This window comes from Myxine glutinosa, chromosome 1, assembly GCF_964187855.1.
Source record: "Myxine glutinosa chromosome 1, kmMyxGlut1.1, whole genome shotgun sequence".
NCBI lineage: Eukaryota > Metazoa > Chordata > Myxini > Myxiniformes > Myxinidae > Myxine > Myxine glutinosa.
The window spans coordinates 436927426-436950459 of NC_136261.1; the positions used below are offsets into that span (position 1 = coordinate 436927426).

A 23034-nucleotide genomic window follows, 5' to 3' on the forward strand; every position below is an offset into this window, starting at 1 on the left:
CCCTTCCTCCCCCTTCCCCCCCCCCCCCCCCCCCCCACACACTCACTCTCTCTTTCTCTCTCTCTTTCTCTCTCTCTCTCGCTCTCTCTTTCTACTATATGCTCTCTCCCTCTCTCTTTCTACTATTTGTTAATTCTTTAAATCTATTCTATGAATCTATAATGATGAATGCAATTTAATATGCACGTTAAAACACAAGAACAAACATGAATATTTTTCTTAGTTTTCTAGTAATGTATTTTCCAATATTTCCATTCAGTCAAAATACAATACAGATATATATATTTCCCGTAGAAAAAGCATTAAAAACATATGCCATTACAATGTGTGTTACATGTTACATGTTACATGCTTGAAGCATGTCTAGTCCTTGCTCTGACATAAGATTTTTCTGTTTCAGGGTGTTTACCACGGTCGCTAGAGTGTCGACTTTTTTCCGAAGTCTACGAGATTTACGTTGAGTGTTTTTGAGTCGCTTTTGATGAGAGATGACAATATCTTGCATTTTATCCAGCTTACGTTTCACACCCCTTGGACTATCCGAAACAAAGTAAGTGTGGTCATGATGATGTTGCTTGATTGGAGATGTAGGCAGTGCCTTGCTGGATGAACCCGCCAAGCACTGTGGTGTTTCTGAAGACGAAGTTGGAGAGTCGTTCTGGCTGGTTCTTGGACGAGGTGGTTTGCGCTGTTTCACAGTCTAAAAGTGACAAAGATAAAAATAAACAAAAGAAAATGTATAACTAGACTAGTTCAGTTTCCCAAAATTCACAAATTATATATGTATAGTACATGTATGTGTTACTGCCTTTGGAATGGATCAGACAATTTGTCTGCATTTCAATGGTAGCTTAAACTTCATCGGAACTTTAGATTGATAAAAATGTTTATTTTGTATTTTTCATTCATTCATTTATTATGATATATATTTTTGGTTGTCAGAAAGTTTGCAAGGAAAATTTTATTTTATTTTATTTTGGCCTCTATTCTTTAGTTAGTAAACCGGCCTAATGCAAGAATTCTGAATTTTACTTACCTTTTGGAGATGATTTGGGAAGTTGAAAATGGTTGGAATTGAACCTTGGCGAAGTCTGGTTATCAGGCCAGTACGGTCAAAGCACTCAGCATCAAAATGATCCGAGCATAGGCTGGCATACTTGCTGGGTGTCCACTTGTCCCTCCTCATCTTTACGAGCCATTCTTTCTGAAGGGTTGAACCATCCTTGGGAAATCTATATTCAAAAGAAAAGACAAAATTTGTGAGCCCCCTTGGGTCTTTGCCCCCCCCCCAACCAAAACTGCTTCCTACGCGCCTGCCCCCCACATGTTTTCTACACTCTATATACGGTACAGTGTCCGAAAATTCAATCACTAGACCATACTCTAGCCCCCAATATTTTTTGCTTGGCGACATTGTACACACAGCAAGGGAAATACTTTATCAAGCTTTATTTCTTTTATCAGTTAAACTCGTAATGTTATCTTGGCTCTCACCCTACATTATGATTAACTAGGGCAAATGGGCACAGATTGCACTCACTCACGCGTCACACCAATATTTTCCACAAAGTAACAATTACTAACGATAAAGAAAGCGATTACAAAATACAACCCTATTAGTCTAATTAGACGACAAATGTTAACCTAGATCCTTGATAACTGAACATGTTTATGCATCTCCTAACAGCCCAAAATTGTGTGTGGCTCAACAAAATTGGGAGAGAAGAGATTAAGAGCTAGAGTCCTTAAGTTCAAGCAAAGGCACGGCCTTTGGTTCAAGTCAAAATGCACTGACAAATCCGCAAACACACACACACACACACACAAACACACACAAACTAACAGATGGGACTACATAAACGAAAAACTACATCTGTGCATAACGTGAAAGTTTAACTAGAGTTTGGCGAGTAAACTCTTCATAATTAAGAAAAATAAATTACTTACCTGTGGAATGTTTTCCCAGAACCTTTCACAAGTCGATTTGTACAGTTTATTGCAGCACAAGAAGGCATATTGCTGATATTTGTTGAACATTCACACTGCTCATGTTAACAATAGGCCTATCTGTACGCAGAAAGCGGAGGTGTCTTGCGCTAACTAAAATGGCTGCCGCGTTGCGGCGGAGGGGCCACACAGCGGCCTGCATAGTTCTTCTACGTCTATTTGAGTTCTGTGGGAGGCGGGTGAATTCCTCCGCTGCCGGAAGCGTACAGACCAATGTGGCCAGAACCGAACCGTTCGGCAAGCCACTTGGCAAGCCGCTCGGCGAGCCGCTCGTTGAGCTGCTGGACGAGCTGGGCAGCACACAAGCGAGCGAGCTGAACGTCTCAGCCTGGACAAGACGTCTGCGCTTTACGTCGAACAGGAGCCCATTAGCACACAGGAAGTCCGTGCCAAGCAGTGCCATGGGCACGTCGGCGGTGACGAACGTCCATCGGAAAACCTGCCCCCCAAACCGCAGAGAGAGGCAGCGTTTTCCGTATGTACGGATGGGCGTCCCGTTCGCGGCAAGCAGCGCGGGGCCCCTGCCCGCGGCGTGCTTGTCTGATGTACCGGCGGGAACGACACTCACCTGCGCTCCCGTATCGCACAGGTAACGGCGCCCGGATAAGGTGTCCGTTATGAACAGCAGGCTGCTCGAACGGCCGGCGCTCATCGCTACTATTGAGCGCCGGCCCGGGCGTTTCCCGACCTGTTGAAGGAGCATGGTGGATGACACTGCCGAACCTCGTGACCGAACTTGGCGTGGAACCAGCACCAGGTGGTGGAGCTGGAGGAGTGCGGCTGGCTCCGCCAGGCCGGTGGAGTCAGCAGGTTTCCCCGCGGTGCCGGTTTTCGCCGTGGCGGTGGGCGGGGCGTGGCGGCGGTCACGAGGTGCGTATCAGCATGCTGCGTATGCTGTGTAAGCTGATGCTGTGGATCAGCATCATCAGCAGGATTATCATCACCAGCAGCATCAGCCTCGAGGTCTGTGACGGCCGCACCGACACTCGCCCGCGTGTCCGAAGCCGCGAAGTACCTGTCCGCCTCGGCTGCCAATGCTCGAGGTTCCGTTAGCACGGTCCCGGCCAACGCGAGGCGAACCTGCGCTGGAAGTTGGCGATGGAAAAGCGCCCGGAATAGAGAACCGGGGGCTTCGTCGCCCAACAGTGACAGCATATGGTCCATTCGGACCGACGGGCGCGTGTCGCCGAGCTCAGGGAGATCCAGGAGGCGGTCGGCCCGTGCGTCGTCCGTGAGGCCGAACGTGGCTAGGAGTAGCCGCTTGAGTGCCTCGTACTTGTGGCCATCCGGTGGGTGGTGAAGGACGGACACAACTCGAGCGGCCGTGCCGGGCCCGAGGGAGGCGACGACGTGGCAGTAGCGAGTGTCGTCGCCGGTGAGGCGCCGAAGCTGAAATTGGGCTTCGGCTTGGACGAACCAGACTTCGGCCTTGGCCTCCCAAAATTCGGGAAGCTTAATCGACATTGCGTCGTTGGCTATGGCAATGGCGTCGTGTGTGGAAGGATCGCTCCGGCAGATCCAACGTCGAGGGTCACCAGTAAAGCGCGGCGTTACGCGCGCTGCTTGCGAGCAAGGAGGAAGCGGACAAGCGGGAACTTATAAGCGTCTTTATTTCAGGAGCTCACTAACACTCGCCCGCTCCGGGCTGCGCACCCCATGTATATCCTCAGGCCACGCCTAACCCTAGGGCGTGGCCGCCGCCCACTTGGTGCGCGGAATGATGTCACCACGCCAGTGGGCTTTCGTGTCCGCCAGAACATAATGAATTGATATTTCCACCTTTCATAATTAAAATAATTAATTGATATTCCCCGTTTTTTATAATTTATTGATATAAAATAAATGCGTCACTCCCCACGATGCCCACTTGAACCTGCATTCGTGTTTTGTTAAAAAGGATTCCGAAAACTTGTCTTACTTTTTACGAGGTAATAAACACGTCTTTAGCTCACCTGGACCTTAGTCCAGTCAACTTATCGATCGAGCAGTGTCCATCCGTAGGTGAGTGAGTGAAGGTAAGTGTGTGTGTGTGTGTGTGTGTGTGTGTGTGTGTGTGTGTGTGTGTGTGTGAGAGTCAGTGAGGCAGACAGTGAGTGCATTGTGTGAGTTAGTCATTGAGTTGAGTGAGTCAGTGTGAGCCAATGAGTATGTATGTGAGCGAGTGTGTGGGTGTAAGTGAGACAGTCACAGAGTATGTGATTAAGTCAGTCAGTGAGTATGAGTCGTTGTGTGAGTGAGTGTGTCACTTAGTCAGTGAGTGAGTGAGTGATTCACAGTGAGTGAGTGAGTGTATACGTGAGTGAGTGATTCACAGTGAGTGATTCACAGTGAGTGAGTGAGTGTTTATATGTGAGTGAGTCAGTCAGTCAGGCAGAGGTGGATTAACATTTTTTGGGGCCCTGGGCACAAACCACCGATCTTTACGAAACCTCAGCAAATCATAGAGTTGGCCATAAGAAAAAACAAACCTATTGATTTTGAGGTCAAAACGTCAGGATAAGCCAAAAGTCAACAATTTTGGCAGATTTATAAAAATCCTCAATTTTCATCCGATTCACTTGAAGTTTAAAGAAGATTTGCATATCAGGACAATGAATTCAGCCACCTATTATTTTTGACGTCAACATAAGCCTAAAGGTCAACATTGGCCAAAGGACAACAACCTATTTTAGGGATTTCGCAAGTATCACTCTATGCACAACAGATTACATCTTTGTCTGTTTCTATATCAATTGCCCACAAGTTACAATTCCAACCTGATCGTCATGAAACTTTACGAAGTTGTAGATGTAGTCACAACTGAGAAGCCTATTGATTTTTTTTAGGTCAAAGGTAATCTTGAGGTCAACTTTCTAAAATAGTCAATTTTCATCCGATTGCCATGAACGTTGAACAGCATTTGCATGTTGAATCACCGAATTGGGGAATTATTTGGACTATTTTTTAAGGTTAAAAGGTCAAATGTCTACTCCAGGTCAAACTTCTAAAATCATCAATTTGTCTAAAAAATATCATCAATTTTCATCCGATTAACCTGAACATTAAAGAGCCATTGTGAAGTGCCTCACTGAATTGGGAAACCATCTATTTTAAGGTCAAAAGGTTAAAGGTCAAACTTTCAAAATCATCAATTTTCATCTGAAAATCAATGAGCTATGATTAAGATTGTCAACTTTAATCTCAAAGAATGGACAATTTGATGTCTAAATGGAAACATTTTTGGGGACTTGGTGGTGGATTTTATCAAGTATTGTGCTCTGTACGACGTCTTTCTTGTTTATTTATTTGTTTTTGGATACAAAGACGAGGCTTGTAGAAGAACAAAAAGTTTATTTTAGAGTGCTCGCCAAGTGGGTGAAGCACACAATCAAGCACTTTATCAAAACCGTTGGTAAGGAACGGCTGGCTTGGCAAGCGATAGCAAGCTGCTTGGTGACTGATCACACAAATTAGACAGACCGAAGACCCTTTTGTGATTCTTCCGCTTGCGTAATGAACAAAGTTAATTTCGGGTGATGTTCAACCCTTTTCAACCTTTTGTTACCTCCACAATGAAGGTGGATCATCAAGGAGGCTTTGTTTTCACCCCTGTTTGTCTGTTTGTTGTGAACAGAATATCTCACAAAACTGTTGGCAGGTTCGGACGAAATTTGGTGCAGAGGTTGGGTGTGTGACAAGGACGAAAATATTCGATTTTGGTGAAGATCCGGATCCGAATCCGGAACTGGATCTGAAAAGTTTAAAGTGAATTTTCACCATTGAAAGACAAGGCCAAAAACGACAATATATCACGATATCTCAAATTATTGTGGACAGATTCGGACGAAATTTGGTGGACAAGTTGTGTGTATGACAAGGAAGAACCGATTCAATTTTGGTGAAGATCCGAATCCGAATCCGGGTCGGATAATTTTATAATTTTGTAAACGATTCTTCACCAATGATATGGCCAAAAACGACATATTATGGCACGATATCTCATAAAGTTGTGGACGAATTATGACAAAACTATGAGTTACTAAGCGACAAGAACAAGCGATTAGATTTTGGTTCAAGTCGAATCTAGATTCAATCCTTCAGTGTCCGACTGAACAAAACATAAGGTGTTCACCTGGTGCAGGTATGCTCTCTACCGAATGCTGAGTTGTGTTTCCTTTTTCAACATCGCTGGAGTAGTTTTGTTTCACCTTGGGACAGGTGTTCTGATTTTAAAAACCGCAACGGTAAAAACTGCAACGCCATGATCACGGGTTGGTCCATTTACCAATGAGGGGTGTTTTGTGATCGTGTAATATAATATAGTGTGGATTTGCTAAACAATATCGATATATGTATCAACATTAGGAGTTATACAATTTTTATTTTGGTTTTTGTTGCATTTGTTTGCATTAAACGTAGTTATTATTTTACTAAACCTGCTTTTTCTACTAATATTAACCTCATCCCCAGTGACGGATTAACCAATGGTCACAATGGGCACGTTCCCAGGGCCCCGACATTGAGGGGAATATATATTCGCTGTTAAAATGTTCAATAACCAGATCCACCACGATAATATGAAACGCTTCACTTTATATCCATCAATCGCTTATCACACAAGCATACAGTAGCTCATCATTCGTTTAAAAATGACAGGTTGCTGAGCTACTTGATTTGATATACCAATCGATTCGGGAAGGGATTTAAAATGTATTGAATCGAAACACTCAATAACGTGCAATGGCGGGCAGAGCGCAGCTGACAGATCCGACATGGTATCCACTCACAGCTCCATGATATGGAGGAACTCCTGGCCGATGAGAGTGTGTTTGCTGATGAGGCCACACGGCCGCCATATTGGGACCCCCGACCGATCGGAAGTTGCATAAACAACAACGCCACTCAGTGGAGCGCATACTCCCAACGTGGGTCAAGTTGGAATAATACGTTTTGTTTAACATCCCCTCTCCCGAAAACAATAAATGAAAAAAAAAGTAGGCCCTAACTGTCAGATAATTTATTTTGATTTTGTTGTGGATCTCGGGTTCGTCGACGTACTGAGGGGTGGGGGGGTTCAGCCCTGCTCCCCCTCAAACTCTGAGTCCACGAGGCCGCCACCCACACTACACTCGTGGTGGACGGATTGCTAAGCAATTCCAGCCGTCGAGCCCGCAGCTACGAGTGGAGGGGTTAACGGTCACGACCCGAGTACCTTCGACACACGCAGCGGTGAGAACGGGGACTGAACCTCACATGAGTCACGCTGGTATGGGACACCCGAGCGGTTGTGCGTCGCGTAACTCGTGCCGTTAACACTATTGAACCCGACCGAGCGGTATTAATTCGGGCAATGCTCGGCCAATGTTGAAAGGACGATGACGGCCAGGTTGGAAACCAAACCACAGGATTTATTTACAATGTACAGTATTCACAGAAAAGGGACAAAGTGGAGAATCTTAGTGGCCTTACCATGTCCCAGACAAGGGCCCTCAGATTCGTTTGGGGAAGGGAAGGAAGAGGGGAATGCGCACAAATCGTGGCCGGTTCGTGCAGCTTGCCTGGACGGGCTCGTTGGACGGAAAACCCCCAAGGATCGATCCAACCTTGGACACCACAGCGGAGATGATCACGGAGATAATCAAGGCAAATGGCAGGGACGTTGATCAAGGAGATGCACGTAGCAGGAACCCGACAAGAGGAGCAGCGTATCTCAGGATCAGCAAGGCAGAGAGCGTGAGGCAGAGAGTCTATATGCAGGGGCCTGGCACGAGTCAGAGAGTCTATATTCAGGGGCCTGGTGCGAGTCAGAGAGAGAGATAGCGGGGAGCCCGAGACGGGTTTTATAGCCCCACTGACACCCCACTCGAACGTTCCACGGGCCTCCATTGGCCGCCTGGGGTCACGTGTCGTGACAGCCCCTTAATGGTCACCCTTGGCCACTCCCTTCAGCTCCAATTGGCTGCTCTCTGCTCACCGCCCACGCTCGCCAGTGCCTCCCTCGGGCCTGCAAGGCCTGGCCTAAGCCCATGACGAGGCACTTTAGGCTGCAATGAGGCCTACCATTACCCTGCCTGCCTCAACGCATACTAACACTGGGATGGAGACTATACTTCACATTTAATAAGAAATAACCAACTATGTGAGGCTACATGTTGTGGTGTAACTAACTATTGGGGGTTGCCTTTCTCTTCAAAACCGCAACACGACCCCCCTCTCCGACCAGACTCGTCCCGAGTCGACCTCAGCCGGAGTGACCGGTAGCGTCTGGTATTCAATTTTTACTTTAACCATTAGTGTGACACATAGATGTAATCCCCCTAACATTTAACTCTAATCCCCTGTGTGTGACATCATTTACACTAGATATGTCCCTCCTAATGCGTTGAGCAGCTATCTAACAGACTCAAACCCACAACTGTTCACGTATTTCCGGAATTTTTGAACTACACATAACCGGTGGGCAAAATTCCTATATTTACATGCACAACACTTAAGCTTTATTTACAACACTACACCCCAGGACCTGGACTCAAGGGAAGAAATGGAGGAAGGAAATGGAGGCACTTGCTGCTGGCGTCATCATCTTGTCTTGTGCGGGCTAACAAAAACTGGCTGGCCCTGACCGGCTTACAGGCCATTTGAAGATCAGGGCCATCTAAATCTTCACGATTGCACATATGGATCTTTTTTTTTTCACAAGCAGGGCCACTTGACACGTGGTCCAAATGCGTGGCATCAGAGCCACTCAACAGGTGATCCATGTGTGTGTGGTGCCCGTGCCACCCAACAGGTGGTCCATATGGCCAGAATGCCACCCAGCAGGTGGTCCGAAAGTGCAAGATGATGAGATGTTTGGCAGCAAGATGCTGCACAGCAGAGGTGCGGGGCCACAAGGCTTGTGGTCCATACGTGCAAGATGAAGGGATGTTTGGCAGCAAGATGCTGCCACAGGTGGGTCTCCAAATGGTCCTGGGCAGGGAAGGGAGACAAGGCGCAACGAGCACACGGAAAAGCAAACAGTGCACGTGAAAAACAAGGTGACCAGGTACCACCATACCTGGTGTGGTGAGAGGAATGCGGCAGAGTGAGCGGAGCAAGCACGTCCCTAACCGTACGTACCCCCCACCATTGGCTACACTACCCTAGCCCCCCTTGTATTTACAATTCGTCTCTACGTCTTGTCTCCCATGTCCCCCTCTAACGCCAAATTCATCCCCAAATCCCTCCCAGGTTCTCCCAGGAAGGAATGGATGGAATAAAGCAATGTTTCACTCATGTCATGATGCATCTCACTTCCCAAAAAGGTTACAGAGCATCTCGGTGTGAAGTTTGTCCTCCGTGGTGAATGGTTGTGGATGGTGCGAAGGGGTCTCACATCCCAACTACACTACCAACATTACTCTTTTAAACTCCCCGGGGTCGTACCCTGGCAGTAGGCCTCTTTAAATGATGTGGTTCTAAGAACCAGAATTCCCATTGCGCACCCTGTGGTGCCCTCTGAATTTGGGTCTCACCCCACAAATTTTCTCTCTGTGCCTTCGCACAATTATTTCAGGGCTGGGTCGTGTGGCTCTACGAGCAGGTCTACCTACCTGTGCTCCTCCGTCACTGGAGCCACCTCCTGAGCTTGCATGCTCCTTACCCTAATCTACCTGGGGAAGGCCCTCCCTGGCGCTTACCCCCTCGATGCCTACCTTGGCATTGGGCAACCCTGGTCCTTCCACTGGATCCTCGGGCCCCACTCATACGCTAACGTAACTGGCTCCCATAGCCTACCTGCGGCCTTACCTGGCTAACGAGCTCCCAGTGACGGAGTGCCTCAATAACCATAACTACCAATTAAACCACATGCCCAGCCATTTCACTGTCTCCTGCACCTCACAAAACACTACTTTCTACCATCAGCACCACAGGTGTCAATATCCATGCAATTTACCTGCACCCTCTACCCAACTTTGAACTACCCCGCCGGGCCTCCGTGAATGGGTTCTATTTCCCCCCCCCCCATTCAATCCTTCACACCATGCATTCCACACCATGCATTCCACACCAATTATTTCCACACCTTTTATTCTCACACCTCAACACAATTCCATTTATTCTCAAACACAATTCCTCACACACACAGCATCATCTATCTAACTAATTTCCCCTACAACTCGTGCTTCCCTCTTCATCCCTTTAAACTATGCACACCCTTTGTTAACAACCACCTAAACTCTCTACGTCCCCACTACTGTTCAGGTGTCACTACTTAAATCTTGGCCCTATGGTCGCTCTAAATCCTTACATTATCCTAGCCCTCCCTCGGCTAGCTTCGGTGGCCCATGGAGGCAACCATTGCTGGCCCCTCCATGGGCCTAACACTGCCATCCCACTAAACTAGTGCTCATGTCCCTCCCTCCCCGTGTGAGGAATGGTCACACTACCATTCCCCCACGTGGGGTACACTACTTCCCCCAGTCTTCTAAACTATGAGCCCCCATCCATTGAGGTACTTGGTCGCGGCTCAGCATTTAAAGGCCGAGCGATCCATGCGAGTGGTTGGTCGCCTGTATGGGGTGTCCGGCCGGCATTGACGATCCGAGGGGGGTGGAATTGATGGGCCCAGGTGCCAGGCTCCATCCCTGCGTGGGGTCCATCGGTCCCATGCATGATGACACAGCCGGCCACGGTCACAAAACCTCACCCGGTAGGGTGCGTGGCCTTGAAATTCCAAGTCTCCCCTCAAAACCCGCCGATTGCCCTTGCCGCGGTACGGCGCCAACAATACCGTGCCGGGGCCGGAGCACGAATCGTGCACGCCGGTCCTTGTGAGACTGACGCAGCACCAATTCCCTCCGGTCTCCATGGCACACCACTCACCGGGAGCTCGCGTACACTACTCGTGCCGCTAAGCACAACCCCGGTCGGTGTCGATGCATGAGTCACGTCATCACAACCCGCTATCCACTCCATACTCGCACACCCCGGCACACACATGCCTTTCACACACTCCGTCATCGCACACTCCATTGCACATACGTCTTTTACACACTCTTTCATCGCACACACCAGTGCGCACTCTCTCTCCACGCACTCCGGTATGCACTCTCTCTCCACGCACTCCGGGATGCACTCTCTCTCCACACTCTCCGGTATGCACTCTCTCTCTCTCCACACACTCTGGTACACACTCTCTCTCCACACACTCTGGTGTGCACTCTCTCTCCACACACTCCGTACTCACACTTGCACACTTCTTCTCAATGGGCCCTTCACGAACGCCCGGGTCTCGCCCGACCCCCAAGCTAGCCGAACACCCGTTCGCACCAAACACATTCCCGATATTACAACTCACCTTGGGGCTCTCCTTCCCCCGCTTCTCCTCCAGCACCTGCAAACTTTCCATTTGGTCAGCAAGCATGTCATCCCGGTGGGAACACAAACCTTATACATACTCCATAACTTCCTCCCGTTATTCATTCTCTGTCTCTCCTCGTCCCTTTTTAATTTCACTCATTCCTGCTTCTTCCTCCTTTATTTCCCGGTGCACCCCTACTAATACTATTTCCTCCTCTACACGTTCCTCGCACCGCTTCACCTCGTCGCATACCACTGCTACCTCCCTGCTCATCTGAAGTCCAATGTCCTCCCCCATCTTTTTCGTGTTACACATTGAGTCGATTAGCTTTTCTCCCATCTTTTTCAGGTTGCACTTTGATTCGTCCCCCATCTTTTTCAGGTTGCAGTTTGTTTCCTCGCTCATGGTATCCATCCGATCAGCCAATCGATCACCCATTTTGTTCATTTCCCTGGTTGATTTCTCACTTTGCACCTCCAAGCATGCTCTCAATTGCGCCATAAATAGCTGCATGTTAAAACCCACTTGCACAGCGGACCCGGCCTCCGCCACCGCAGGCGAGGCGCCACCATTTTCTCCCCCTCCTGCTGCACCCTCATCAACTCCCCCATCCAATAATTGTTCCTGCTGGTCCTGGGTCATTAATTCGTCCACATTTTCTATTCCCACCTGCACATGGTCATCTTGGCCTGCCATTGCACGAATTAATTTTTTTTTTTTTTAACTAAATTTTGTACGCTCGAAATTCTGAGCACGTGAAGCACACTCCAAGTCCAAATATCCCACTCCCAGACACCAATTTTGTTGCGGATCTCGGGTTCATCGACGTACTAAGGGGGGGGTTAAGCCCTGCTCTCCCTCGAACACCGAGTCCAAGAGGCCGCCACCCACACTACACTCGTGGTGGACGGATTGCCAAGCAATTCCAGCTGCCGAGCCCGCAGCTACATGTGGAAGGGTTAACGGTTCCAACCCGAGTACCTTCGACACACGCAGCTGTGAGAATGGGGACTGAACCTCGCATGAGTCACGCTGGTATGGGATGCCCGAGCGGATGTGCGTCGCGTAACTCATGCCGTTAACACTATTGAACCCGATCGAGCGGTTTTAATTTGGGCAATGCTAGGCCAGTGTTGAAAGGACGATGACGGCCAGGTTGGAAACCAAACCACAGGATTTATTTACAATGTACAGTATTCACAGAAAAGGGACAAAGCGGAGAATCTTAGCGGCCTTACCTAGGTTCCCAGACAAAGGCCCTCAGATTCGTTTGGGGAAGGGAAGGAAGAGGGGAATGCACACAATGCGTGGCCGCTTCGTGCAGCTTGCCTGGTCGGGCTTGTTGGACGGAAAACCCCCAAGGATTACTCCAACCGTGGACACCACAGCCGGAGATGATTACGGCAAATGGCAGGGACGTTGATCAAGGACGTGCACGTAGCAGGAACCCGACGAGAAGAGCAGCATATCTCAGGATCAGCGAGGCAGAGAGTCTATATGCTGGGGCCTGGCGCGAGTCAGAGAGTCTATATGCAGGGGCCTGGCGCGAGTCAGAGAGAGAGAGCGGGAAGTCAGGGCTGCGTTTTATACCCCCCCCCCCCGACACCCCCACTCAAACGTTCCACGGGCCTCCATTGGCCGCCTGGGGTCACGTGTCATGACAGCCCCTTATTGGTCACCCTTAGCCACTCCCTTCAGCTCTCATTGGCTGCTCGCTGCTCACCGGCCATGCCCACCAGCTCCTCCCTCGGGCCTGCAAGGCCTGGCCTAGGCCCATGACGAGGCACTTTAGGCTGCAATGAGGCCTACCATTACTCTGCCTGCCTCAATGCATACAAACACTGGGAAGGAGACTATACTTCACATTTAATAAGAAATAACTAACTATGCGAAGCAACATGTTGTGGTGTAACTAACTATGGGCGGTGTTGACTTTATTTACAAAACCGCAACAATATATCTCGGAATTAGAGGAGAAAAACATCATTTACGAATAAGAATAAAAGCTTTAATGCAATAAAACAGAAAAAACATTCTTTAAAAAATTCCCAAAATAAATTCCTGGGTCCAGAATAATAACCTGAGCTTCACCAAAAACGAATCAATTCTTCCTTATCCTAAGGGCAATCATCCCACCAACTTTCATCCAAATCCATTCAGAATTTTTCCAGATATCTTGTTCATAAACACACGAACACACAAACATACGAACACACACACACACACACACACACACACACACACACACACACACACACACACACACACAAACACACACACACACACACACACACGTACGGACATGATCGAATGCATTACTCCCTGGTGGGAGTAATAAACCTGAAAATCGCAGAGCCAGAATTATTTATTTGGTCTGGGAAGCCCATGCGAGGTTTCTTCTTCTTCAGCCTCTCACAACCATGGGTGACTATGCGATCTTACAAAAAACAAAAGTCAGAGAATTTTGCCAAATCTGTTTTATTTGTTTGTTAATATACCTCAGCCATTGACAAATCTGGAATTATAATTTTATTTGAGGTTCAAAATAACCCGTGAGATTGTGTCAACGATGCCTGCAAATCTGTACATGTGATAAATATATAATTAATCGTCCACAGTCGAAGACTCTTCTTCTTCGCTCAATAACAACTTCTAGCTTCCAGACCGTACATCCAATCATCTTCAAGTTTTGCACACTTGTTACTCTTCATGCCGTCTACTACAGTATGAAGTTTCACGTCGATCAATGAAATGGTTCAAGAGATATAAATGTTTTTATTTTGTGCGTTTAATTAACGATATCTGCCAAACCACGTGACCTATCGCAAATTCCAAAAGGGCATTTTAGTAGAATGATATGCTGAACAGATCTGTGAAGTTTCCCCTCGATTGGATCACAAATGAGGGAAGAGCTGGGTTTTAAACGTTGTGCTTGAAAACGTCATAACTCTGAAACCATTGGATGAATGACGCCATGCTCGCTTACTTTTTGTTTGCAATGGGTATGCGATTCTGCTTGCCAAGCTTGGCCTCGACCTGTTCAGGCGTTTTGGAGAAAATTGGATTTTAGTGTTTTTCACTCAAAACAATGTGGCGGCCGAAACACGTGACCTGTGACGTCATAATTGCCAATACAATATTCCACAGACCGGGTCCCTCCTATGGTGAAAATTTGCTCTCAATCGGTCCAATTACTGCAGAGAAAATGGTTTTTAAAGGAAAACAGAAAAAAACTAAAACGCCACTCAGTAGAGCGCATACTCCTGCCCTGGGTCAAGTTGGAATAGTACGATTTCACAAAAGTTTGAGGGAGTAGTTCAGTGACAACACAGGACAAGACAAAACAACACAAGACAGACACTGCACAGATATATATATATATATATATATATATATATATATATATATATATATATATATATATATATATATATATATATATATATATATATATATTGTTACGGATCGCGGTTTAGATGTTATGATGGGCCGAGGGGATGGTCCAACCGCGACCGTTACAGGATCCCCAATTGGCCCGATTCCACCCGACGTTGACCAGATCGCACCACAGATATTCAATCGGGAAACCTCTAAAGCGACTGAAAGAGAAGGAAAAGAGAAGAAGACAGAGTACGGAGGAAGAACAGATTTATTATACACACACAAGCAATGGATGGAAGAAGCAGTCACACAGTGAATCGTTAACTTATACTATTCAATTTACTTAACCCCAGGACAACATTCAAGACAGACGACGTTCACACTTACACGGGGGAAATTGCAGGCGGGGATGGCGGAGGTGGGTTGCTGGAGAGGGAGGCAGGGTCAGGTCCCTGCAACCGGCAGGGCTGGAGGTAGCAGCTCCCAATTCTTCGCGTTTTTGGTGGGAAAACCCTCGGTCGCGTCGACGCTGCTGATGCTGTAGACGTCACGCGCTGGCTCGGTCACACCTGCTCCTCTCCTTCTGGTGGACCCGTCTCCCTCCTCTCAGCGCGTCTCTCCAAAGCTGGTTTCCTCTCCAAGTACCTCTCCTTTTTGGCTTGGAGCGTCTCTCATCTCACAGCTCACAGCTCAGCTCACAGCTCCTCTGGCATGTCATCGCTTCTCTCATCTCCCGAAGCAGTCCCTTCCAGTCACTTTTATTACTCGGGGCGGAATCAAGCCGCCGGCTTCGAGGGCACGCCTACCGGGTCGCTAACCGCGGTGCTGGTTGGCTGTTAGGGCTGTCCGATTCCTCCTTTGATCATGACGACGTGCCACGCCTGTGAGTTGGCGGCTCCTACCCCCCTCTTCTCCGAGATGAGCACATGGGCAATGGCGGCTTGCGGGATTGAACACCACTCGCACCGCTTTTGAAAGGAACTTTGGAGAGCGGAGATGTTTGGGGAAATTGAAAGGGGCCTACGCTTATTTCGTTTGATACAATGCAGAGTCAATCTAGTGGGAAACACATATTTAGCCTACATGGAATAAGGAAATAAACTATTTAAAAAGATATATCGTGGCCTGTGTGTAAGTTTCATGGAATTAACTAGGAGGACGGCTGCGACCATTATTTACATTACGAGGGTGTTACACACAACAAAACCATACTTTTCACATTCGTTACACTTTCTCCAAAATTGTTACAATTCTCAAAACCGTTACCCTTCTCAAAACCGTTACACTTCTCAAATTCGTTACACTGCACCCTCCTTTCTTCAGGCCCGTCCTCAGGCCTACAAAACTTTAACTTAGTGTGACACGTAGGTGTAATTCCCTCTACAATTAACCTGACCCTGAGTGTGACAATCTTAAAACACAAATAAGTATGTCCCCCTATTGCATTGCACCCTGTCTAACAGACTCAAGCCCACAGCTAACCGAATTACGGAAGTGTTCTCAAACTATACATTTACGGTGGGGAGCATTATTTACAATGACGTTATTTTTTATTTACAACGCAACCCAGGACCTGTGTTTTTTTTTCTTTTTAGGGAACAAGAAAAAGAAATTCCTGTTGGGAGGGAGGAGACAGCACGCATTGCATCGATGCACCAGTACCAATACCACCAAAGCACCCAAAAGCACCAAAAGCACCAAAAGCACCACTCGGTGCACAGTCACCACGGTTCATAATAAACACAACAAAACAACTGGTGGTGGTCTTCTCTTTCTCTGCTGGGCCGATGTTCTTCCCGACGTCTTCTGGCTTCATGCGGCCTACTTGGAAATAATAAAAAAAGCACAACTTGTGTTCGTTTTTATTTAGGGCCTCAGGGGCCAACTAAGGGTGGTCCACCTGTTTGGCATAGGTGCCACCTTACCGAGGTCCGCAAGCAAGATTCCCTGGCCACTATGGCCGGTCTCCAACAGAGGTGCCCTGCCCCAGAACCTGGGGTCCATCAAGTGGTACTTGGCCGCAGAACAGCGGTCCATAAAGTGGTACATCAACGCAATGCATGCTGGTTCTGGGAATCTCTTGCGCACAATGGCCACCTCACGCACGCTAACCTCGGCACCCAATGGCGCACAGGTCCTCAAGTGGGAGACAAAAGGGGGGAAGGCAAATGAGCGAAGGGTAAGGTCACAAGGGTACACGTCAATAAAGGCAATGCAGGGTGAAGTGCGTTCGGAGAGCGAAGTGAGAAAAACTCGTCCCTACTGTATGTCACCCCCCCCCCCCTGTCACCTACACTACCCTTGCCCTTACCCCATATTTACAAGAATTTACACCTTTACAAATTCGTCACTACGTCTTGTCTTCCCCATCTTCCCTTCTACACCAAATTCGTCTCCAATCCCTCTACTTCAAAATTTGCCATCACCAATTCGTCATCAATCCTCATAAGGAGGAAGAGATGGAACAACAAAGCACAATGTCACACCCACGTCATGATGCGTCTCACAATCCAAACATTTGCATCATAAAAAATAATCAAAACATGGCATGGTGTGGAGTACCTGTCACCTCAGGTGAGTGGATGCAGATGGTGCGAGGAGATCCTTCTTCCTAACTATCCTCTTAATGATTTTAACACACTTTACACTACCCGGGGTCTTTCCCTGCCAATCCATTGGCCAACTTACACTATGGGTTCTAAAAACCAATTCCCATTGCCCAAACTGTGGTGCTTCTCAATTTGGGGTCTCACTCCCCTGATTCATCTCCCGGTGCCCTCGCACAATTTCTGGGCTGTGGCGTGTAGCTCTCCCAGCAGGTCTACCCACCTGCACACCTCCACCACTGTAGTTGCCACCCGAGCTTACCTGCTCCTCACCCTAAACTAACTAACTGGGGAAGGCCCTCTCCTGGCTCTGTCACCCCTCAGTGCCCTCTGGCACTGGGCTACCCGGGTCCGTCCTCCGGATCCTCGGGCCCCATCCACAACAACTACTACTGGCTCCCAGAGCCCACCTGCGGCCTCACCTGGCCGACATCCTCACAGTGGTGGAGCGCCCAACCAACTACACACACTAACAGGCTACACGCCCATCCATTTCCACAACACTAATGCACCCATCCAAACATCATTCTTCCACTTGCACCACAGATGCCAATATCCAACCACAATTTACCTATACCCTCTACCTAACACTTACTCTACCCGCCCCGGGTATCAATGATGGGGGTCCACTCTTCCCCCATTCACACCTTCGCACCATCCACTCCACTCCACAATTTCCACCATACTCACTCCACGACCATTCATTCCAATACTCCATTTATTCCACACTACCATTTATTCCACACAGCCACCTACACCTGTTGTTGCACACCTGTGCCTTCACACCTGGTGCCACCTGCACCCTCCTTTCTTCCTGGACCATTTGGTCAGCACAACACGCAATCACCACTACTCCCTCATACACTGCTCCACACACCTGTTCAGTTGCACACCTGTGCAATCACACCTGTTCAATCCTCAAACACACGGCATCATCTCATCTAACTACTCCCCTCTGAAACTTGCGCTTCCCAGTCGTCCCTTTAAACTATTGCGCTCCCACGTCATTATCATCCATACTAATCTACCTGCGTCCCCACTACAGGTATCCTTGTCACTAACTAATCTTAACGTTACCTAATGTCATCTTCGCTAGATCCCTACACACGATATCCTAACCCACCCGGACTAGTTTTCACTGCCATACACCCCATAAGCTAGTGCGCATTTGCCCCCCCCCTGTGAGGGATGGTGGATTTGCCATCCCACCACATCGGGGAGGTCCTATCAATTTCGCTCGTCCAAATCCAATAAATCAAAAATTTGCCATTCACCGCTAATCACCGTACCAATCATCAAATTTTGCCTTTTTCTAATTTTGGGTCCAAGCCACTATCCTCATCACCCGTCTACTTATTAGATCCTCTCGGTGCGCCAATTCCCTTCTAAAGCTCGGCTTCGTACAGCCTAGCAATGAACGTGGGTTCTTTGGTGCCGGCGGCTGGATGCGTCCGGCACTCGGTGCAGGGACGGGGGCTTACCCGTGCCGAGATCCCACGCACCACCTCGGCGCGGAGCCATCCAATTGCCCGATCTCGACCTGCCGGAACGTCTCAATAGAAAGTGGTCGCCATGACGACCCTTCCTATCGGGCTGCCCGCTCCACCTAGTGGAGCCCGGACGCGGCCGTTCCAAGCGAGGCCCAGCATGGATCGTGTACGGCGGTCCTTTCGAACCCGCCGTGGCTCGGATCCCCGCGGGTTCTCGCGGCACGCGAAACCCGGCACGCACCGAGGGCCCGATTCGGCTAAAAGTCGCTCTAACTGCTAACCCGGTTACCGTCGATGCCTCACCTGCATGGTTACACGCATACGCTACCCCTTTCTTGCTCATACCTCCAGCTGTTCCCATGCTCCTCGTACCTTTCCTTACACACCTCGGTACACTCATTCCGCTCACCGACTTGGTCACACACCTGACCACCGAACACCTTGGCACACATTCGTCGCTCGCACACCTCACCAACACACCTCTTCGCGCCCCTTCCTCGGTCACCTCCCCTGTGACAGTCACAGGTGTGCTTTCACTCGCACACCCATCCACGTGCCTCACGACCAACTCAAGTGTGCATTCCCACACACGCTCTACCATTCCAGGTGTGCATCCTTCCATTCCAGGTGTACATCCTCGCTCACCTGTCATAACCAACCCACGCTCTGTGCCACTCTCACTACTCTCACCTCCACTCTCGGTCGTGCACTCACCCTTACTCTCGACAGCGCACTCTTTCCTCATACCCCTGTCCGTTACACACCTTTCTCGCGCACACTCTTGCGCACACTCTCCCGTTACATCCTCTGTAACACTCACCACAGGCGTGCATTCTCCTTCACTCTTGACAGCGCACTCTTTCCCCATGCACCTGTCCGTTACACACCTTTCTCGCGCATCCTCTTGTGCACACTCTTTCGTTACTTCCTCCGTAACACTTACCACACCACGCTTCCATGTGCTCCCTCGCACACGCGCTACGACCGACTCACTCTCGACAGCACACTCACTGGTCGGCGTGCACTTTTTCCTCACACACCCCATGGTCGGACATTCTCGCACACCTCTTTTTTCGCACACCTGACCGGTCACACACTTCACCAACGGCCTCTCACGAACACCCGGGTCTAAATCAACCCCCAAGCCGACTGAAGCTTTCCTCACATCATGTACATTTCCGATTATATCGCCACTCACCTAGGCACCTCGTCTCCGCACCTCTTTTGCCACCTGCAAACTTTTTATTTGGTTAGTGAGCACCTCATCATGATTTGAACACAGACCTTGTACATATTCCGTGACTTCCTCCTTTATCTCCCTCTTAGTTTCCCTCCGTCTCTCTCTTAATTTCACTCACCCCCTCTTCCACCTCCTCTAATTTTTCCTTTACCTCCTTCATCTCCCGGTGCGCCCCCTCTATCTCTTCCTCTAACGCCACCTTAACCGTTTCTATGTGCGTCCTCACCTCTCGGTCCTTCGTCTCCATTACTTCTGTCACCTCCTCCAACTTCTTCGTCAACCCCTCATGTACCATCTGACATTCCTTTTGTGTTGCTATTAATTCGTTTTTAATGTCCTTTTGTGTCGCTTTTAAACCCCCGATGATTGCAGTGTTCTTTTCCACTTGGTCCGCTAGTTCCCTTTGTCCGACTGTCAGCTGTTCTACTCCCTTCGTCAGACCCTCTATGCCCCCCTGTAACCTAGCCATATTATTCCTCACCTCTTTCTCCATACGCTTCTCACCTCGCTTTACCTCCTCGCGTCGCCCCGAAACCTCCTCACTTAAACCTCGTCGTATCTCCTCCATCTCTTTTGTAGATGCCACCCTCATCTGTCCCAATTCATCCCTCTGAGCATCCAGTTTACTTTCTAACCCGATTTGCACCTCCTCTATCTGGTTCCCCATTCGTTTGATTTCCCTGGCAGATTGTTCCCCTATTTCCCGCAATTTGTCCTCCATCCTATTTTCTAACCCCGTTAACCCATTCTTTACCTCTTTTATCCCGTTCTCTAACCCCTCAAAATTATTGTCTAACTTCTCACTGGTACCCCTCGCTTCCTCCCTCATTACCCCCAATTTCTCACTCTGAGAGCTCGCTTCATCCCTCATTACCCCCAATTGCTCACTCTGAGCCCTCATTTGCTCAGTATTAGCCCTCATATCGTCCTTCTGCAGGTTGAGGGACGCCTGCATTTGTACCTTAAATTGCTCCATGAGGGCCTGCATTTGGGCCATCCCTCCCACTTGTGCAGCGGGTGCGGCCGCCGTAGCCATGTGCGAGGCGCCATTTTGCGCGCCCGCAACCTCGTGCGCGAGGACGCCATTTTGCACGCCTGAAGCCTCGTGCGCGAGGACGCCATTTTGTGCGTCTGATACCCCCTCAACCGCCTCCTCATTGCTCTCCTCCTCCCTTTCTTCCCCTAAGTCCTGGGTTACCCCTAACCCGTCTATCTACCCCACCGACATCCGATCGCCTTGATTGTCCATGGCGCGATCTCAAAATTCAGGTTTTATAAAACAACGCAATTTCGGCAGCTCGTAATTTTGACCAATTTTTTTTTTTTATACACGTTTAAAAAAAAAATAATTTGGTTCGGGCCTCGTATCTCACTCCCAGACACCAATTACTCCAAATTACACCAATTACACTACTCTCACTCCCAACTCCACGCATGGCTGGCGGACTTCCTCTCTAGTCGTCGTCAACGTGTGGCCCTGAATGGGTTTCTCTCATCTCCTCTTCCTGTTCAGGCTGGAGTTCCCCAAGGCAGTGTTCTGGGCCCCGTGCTTTTTCTGGTCTTCATCAATGATCTCTCTGACTCTCTCGAAAATCCTCTCTATCTCTTTGCTGATGACTCCACTCTCTGCCGCTCCATTCCTCTTCCCTCAGATCGGCAGTCTGCTGCCTCCTCACTCTCTGAAGACCTGGACAAAATCACAGACTGGTCAAACAAGTGGAACATGTCTTTCAATCCTGACAAATCTCACACTCTTACTATGTCTCTCCGAAAAGATCGACTGGACAACCCTCCCATCTACTTTCTCAACAATCCTCTCCAAGAAGTTCTGTCGCTCAAGATTTTGGGTCTCACTATCTGCCATGATCTTTCTTGGGAAAACCACATTTCCAAGCTGGCCTCCAAAGCCAGTCGCCGACTGGGCATCCTCCGTCGTGCGAAGTCCTTCCTCGGCACACCTGAGCTCCTCACCACATACAAGGCTTTCATCCGCAGCTCAATGGAATACTGTTCTCCCCTATGGGCCGGTGCTCCTGCCTCACACCTAGCTCGGCTTCACGCTGTTGAAACCAAAGCTTTCAGAATTATTGGAATCTCCCGCGATGAAGCTATCTCTGAGGGCCTTTCACTCACTCACCGCAGGCAGGTAGGTGGTCTTTCTGTCTTCTACCGACTCCTCTCCGGCCTTGCACCCCCAGCTCTCTCTGTGCTCTGTCCCCCAAATATTCCTACAGGTCGCACAAGATCTGCCAGCAACCCTCTGATGGTTAAACTGCCGAAATCTCGGCTCTCCGCTCACCTTCACTCTTTCATTCCGCTTTTCTCCCGCCTCTGGAACAAACTCCCTCACTCCCTTCAATCCCACTCCTCCCTCCAGGTCTTTAAAACAGCTGTTCACCACCATCTCTTATCTTCCCCCATCCAAAACCTTGATCTTTTCTACCCCCGCTAATTCACCCCAGATCCACCTTGTTTGAAATTCCAACTTCTTTCCTGGAAGTCCTGGCAGTGTCCATATGTTTTATACCTCTCCCACTGCCCCCTTCCCACGCCCCCCCCCCCAAAGCCCTCGCCCTCTCTCAGATCTCTCGATGTCTCCATGTCTCTCGGTCCCTGCTCTCAAATGTTGTGTTTGTGTCCTTCCCCCTCTCTCCCCATCTTGTCTACCGCTCCCTATGTTATATGTTTTATGTGTCGGTTTGTCTTTCTGTGTGTTCATGTGATTAATGTTCGCTCTTTCACGAGCCTCGATATTGTATACAAAAAAAAAAAAAAAAAAAAAAAAAAAAAAAAAAAATTGTTATGCCGATGGTACAATTGGTGTTCCAAAAAATTTGGGCTAAATGAATTTAGTCCCAGGTCCGAATCCCAACTCCTGACTACCAATTGTTACAGATCGCGGTTTAGATGTTATGATGGGCCGAGCGGATGGTCCAACCGCGACCGTTACAGGATCCCCAATTGGCCCGATTCCACCCGACGTTGACC

At 48.8% G+C, this 23034-nt stretch overlaps 1 protein-coding gene across 1 annotated transcript; it reads right to left on the minus strand.

The window, feature by feature from the left end:
• Window positions 1–337: 337 nt before the first annotated feature.
• On the minus strand, window positions 338–2174 carry LOC144888443 (THAP domain-containing protein 1-like). Its single transcript, XM_078766353.1, has 3 exons — window positions 1948–2174; window positions 1037–1232; window positions 338–700 (listed from the first exon to the last, which is right to left on the minus strand). Exons 1-3 carry the CDS (start codon window positions 2013–2015, stop codon window positions 338–340), a joined length of 627 nt encoding a protein of 208 aa, XP_078622479.1. The 5' UTR covers window positions 2016–2174.
• Window positions 2175–23034: the final 20860 nt, after the last annotated feature.

What these genes read in the sequence shown, in the direction of transcription:
- LOC144888443 (XM_078766353.1), bottom strand. Translation starts at nt 2,015, where the DNA reads ATGCCTTCTTGTGCTGCAATAAACTGTACAAATCGACTTGTGAAAGGT. An exon ending in TCTGGGAAAACATTCCACAG is followed by an intron (nt 1,233 to 1,947) that starts GTAAGTAATTTA and finishes TTTTGAATATAG; the next exon opens with ATTTCCCAAGGATGGTTCAA. An exon ending in TCCCAAATCATCTCCAAAAG is followed by an intron (nt 701 to 1,036) that starts GTAAGTAAAATT and finishes TGTCACTTTTAG; the next exon opens with ACTGTGAAACAGCGCAAACC.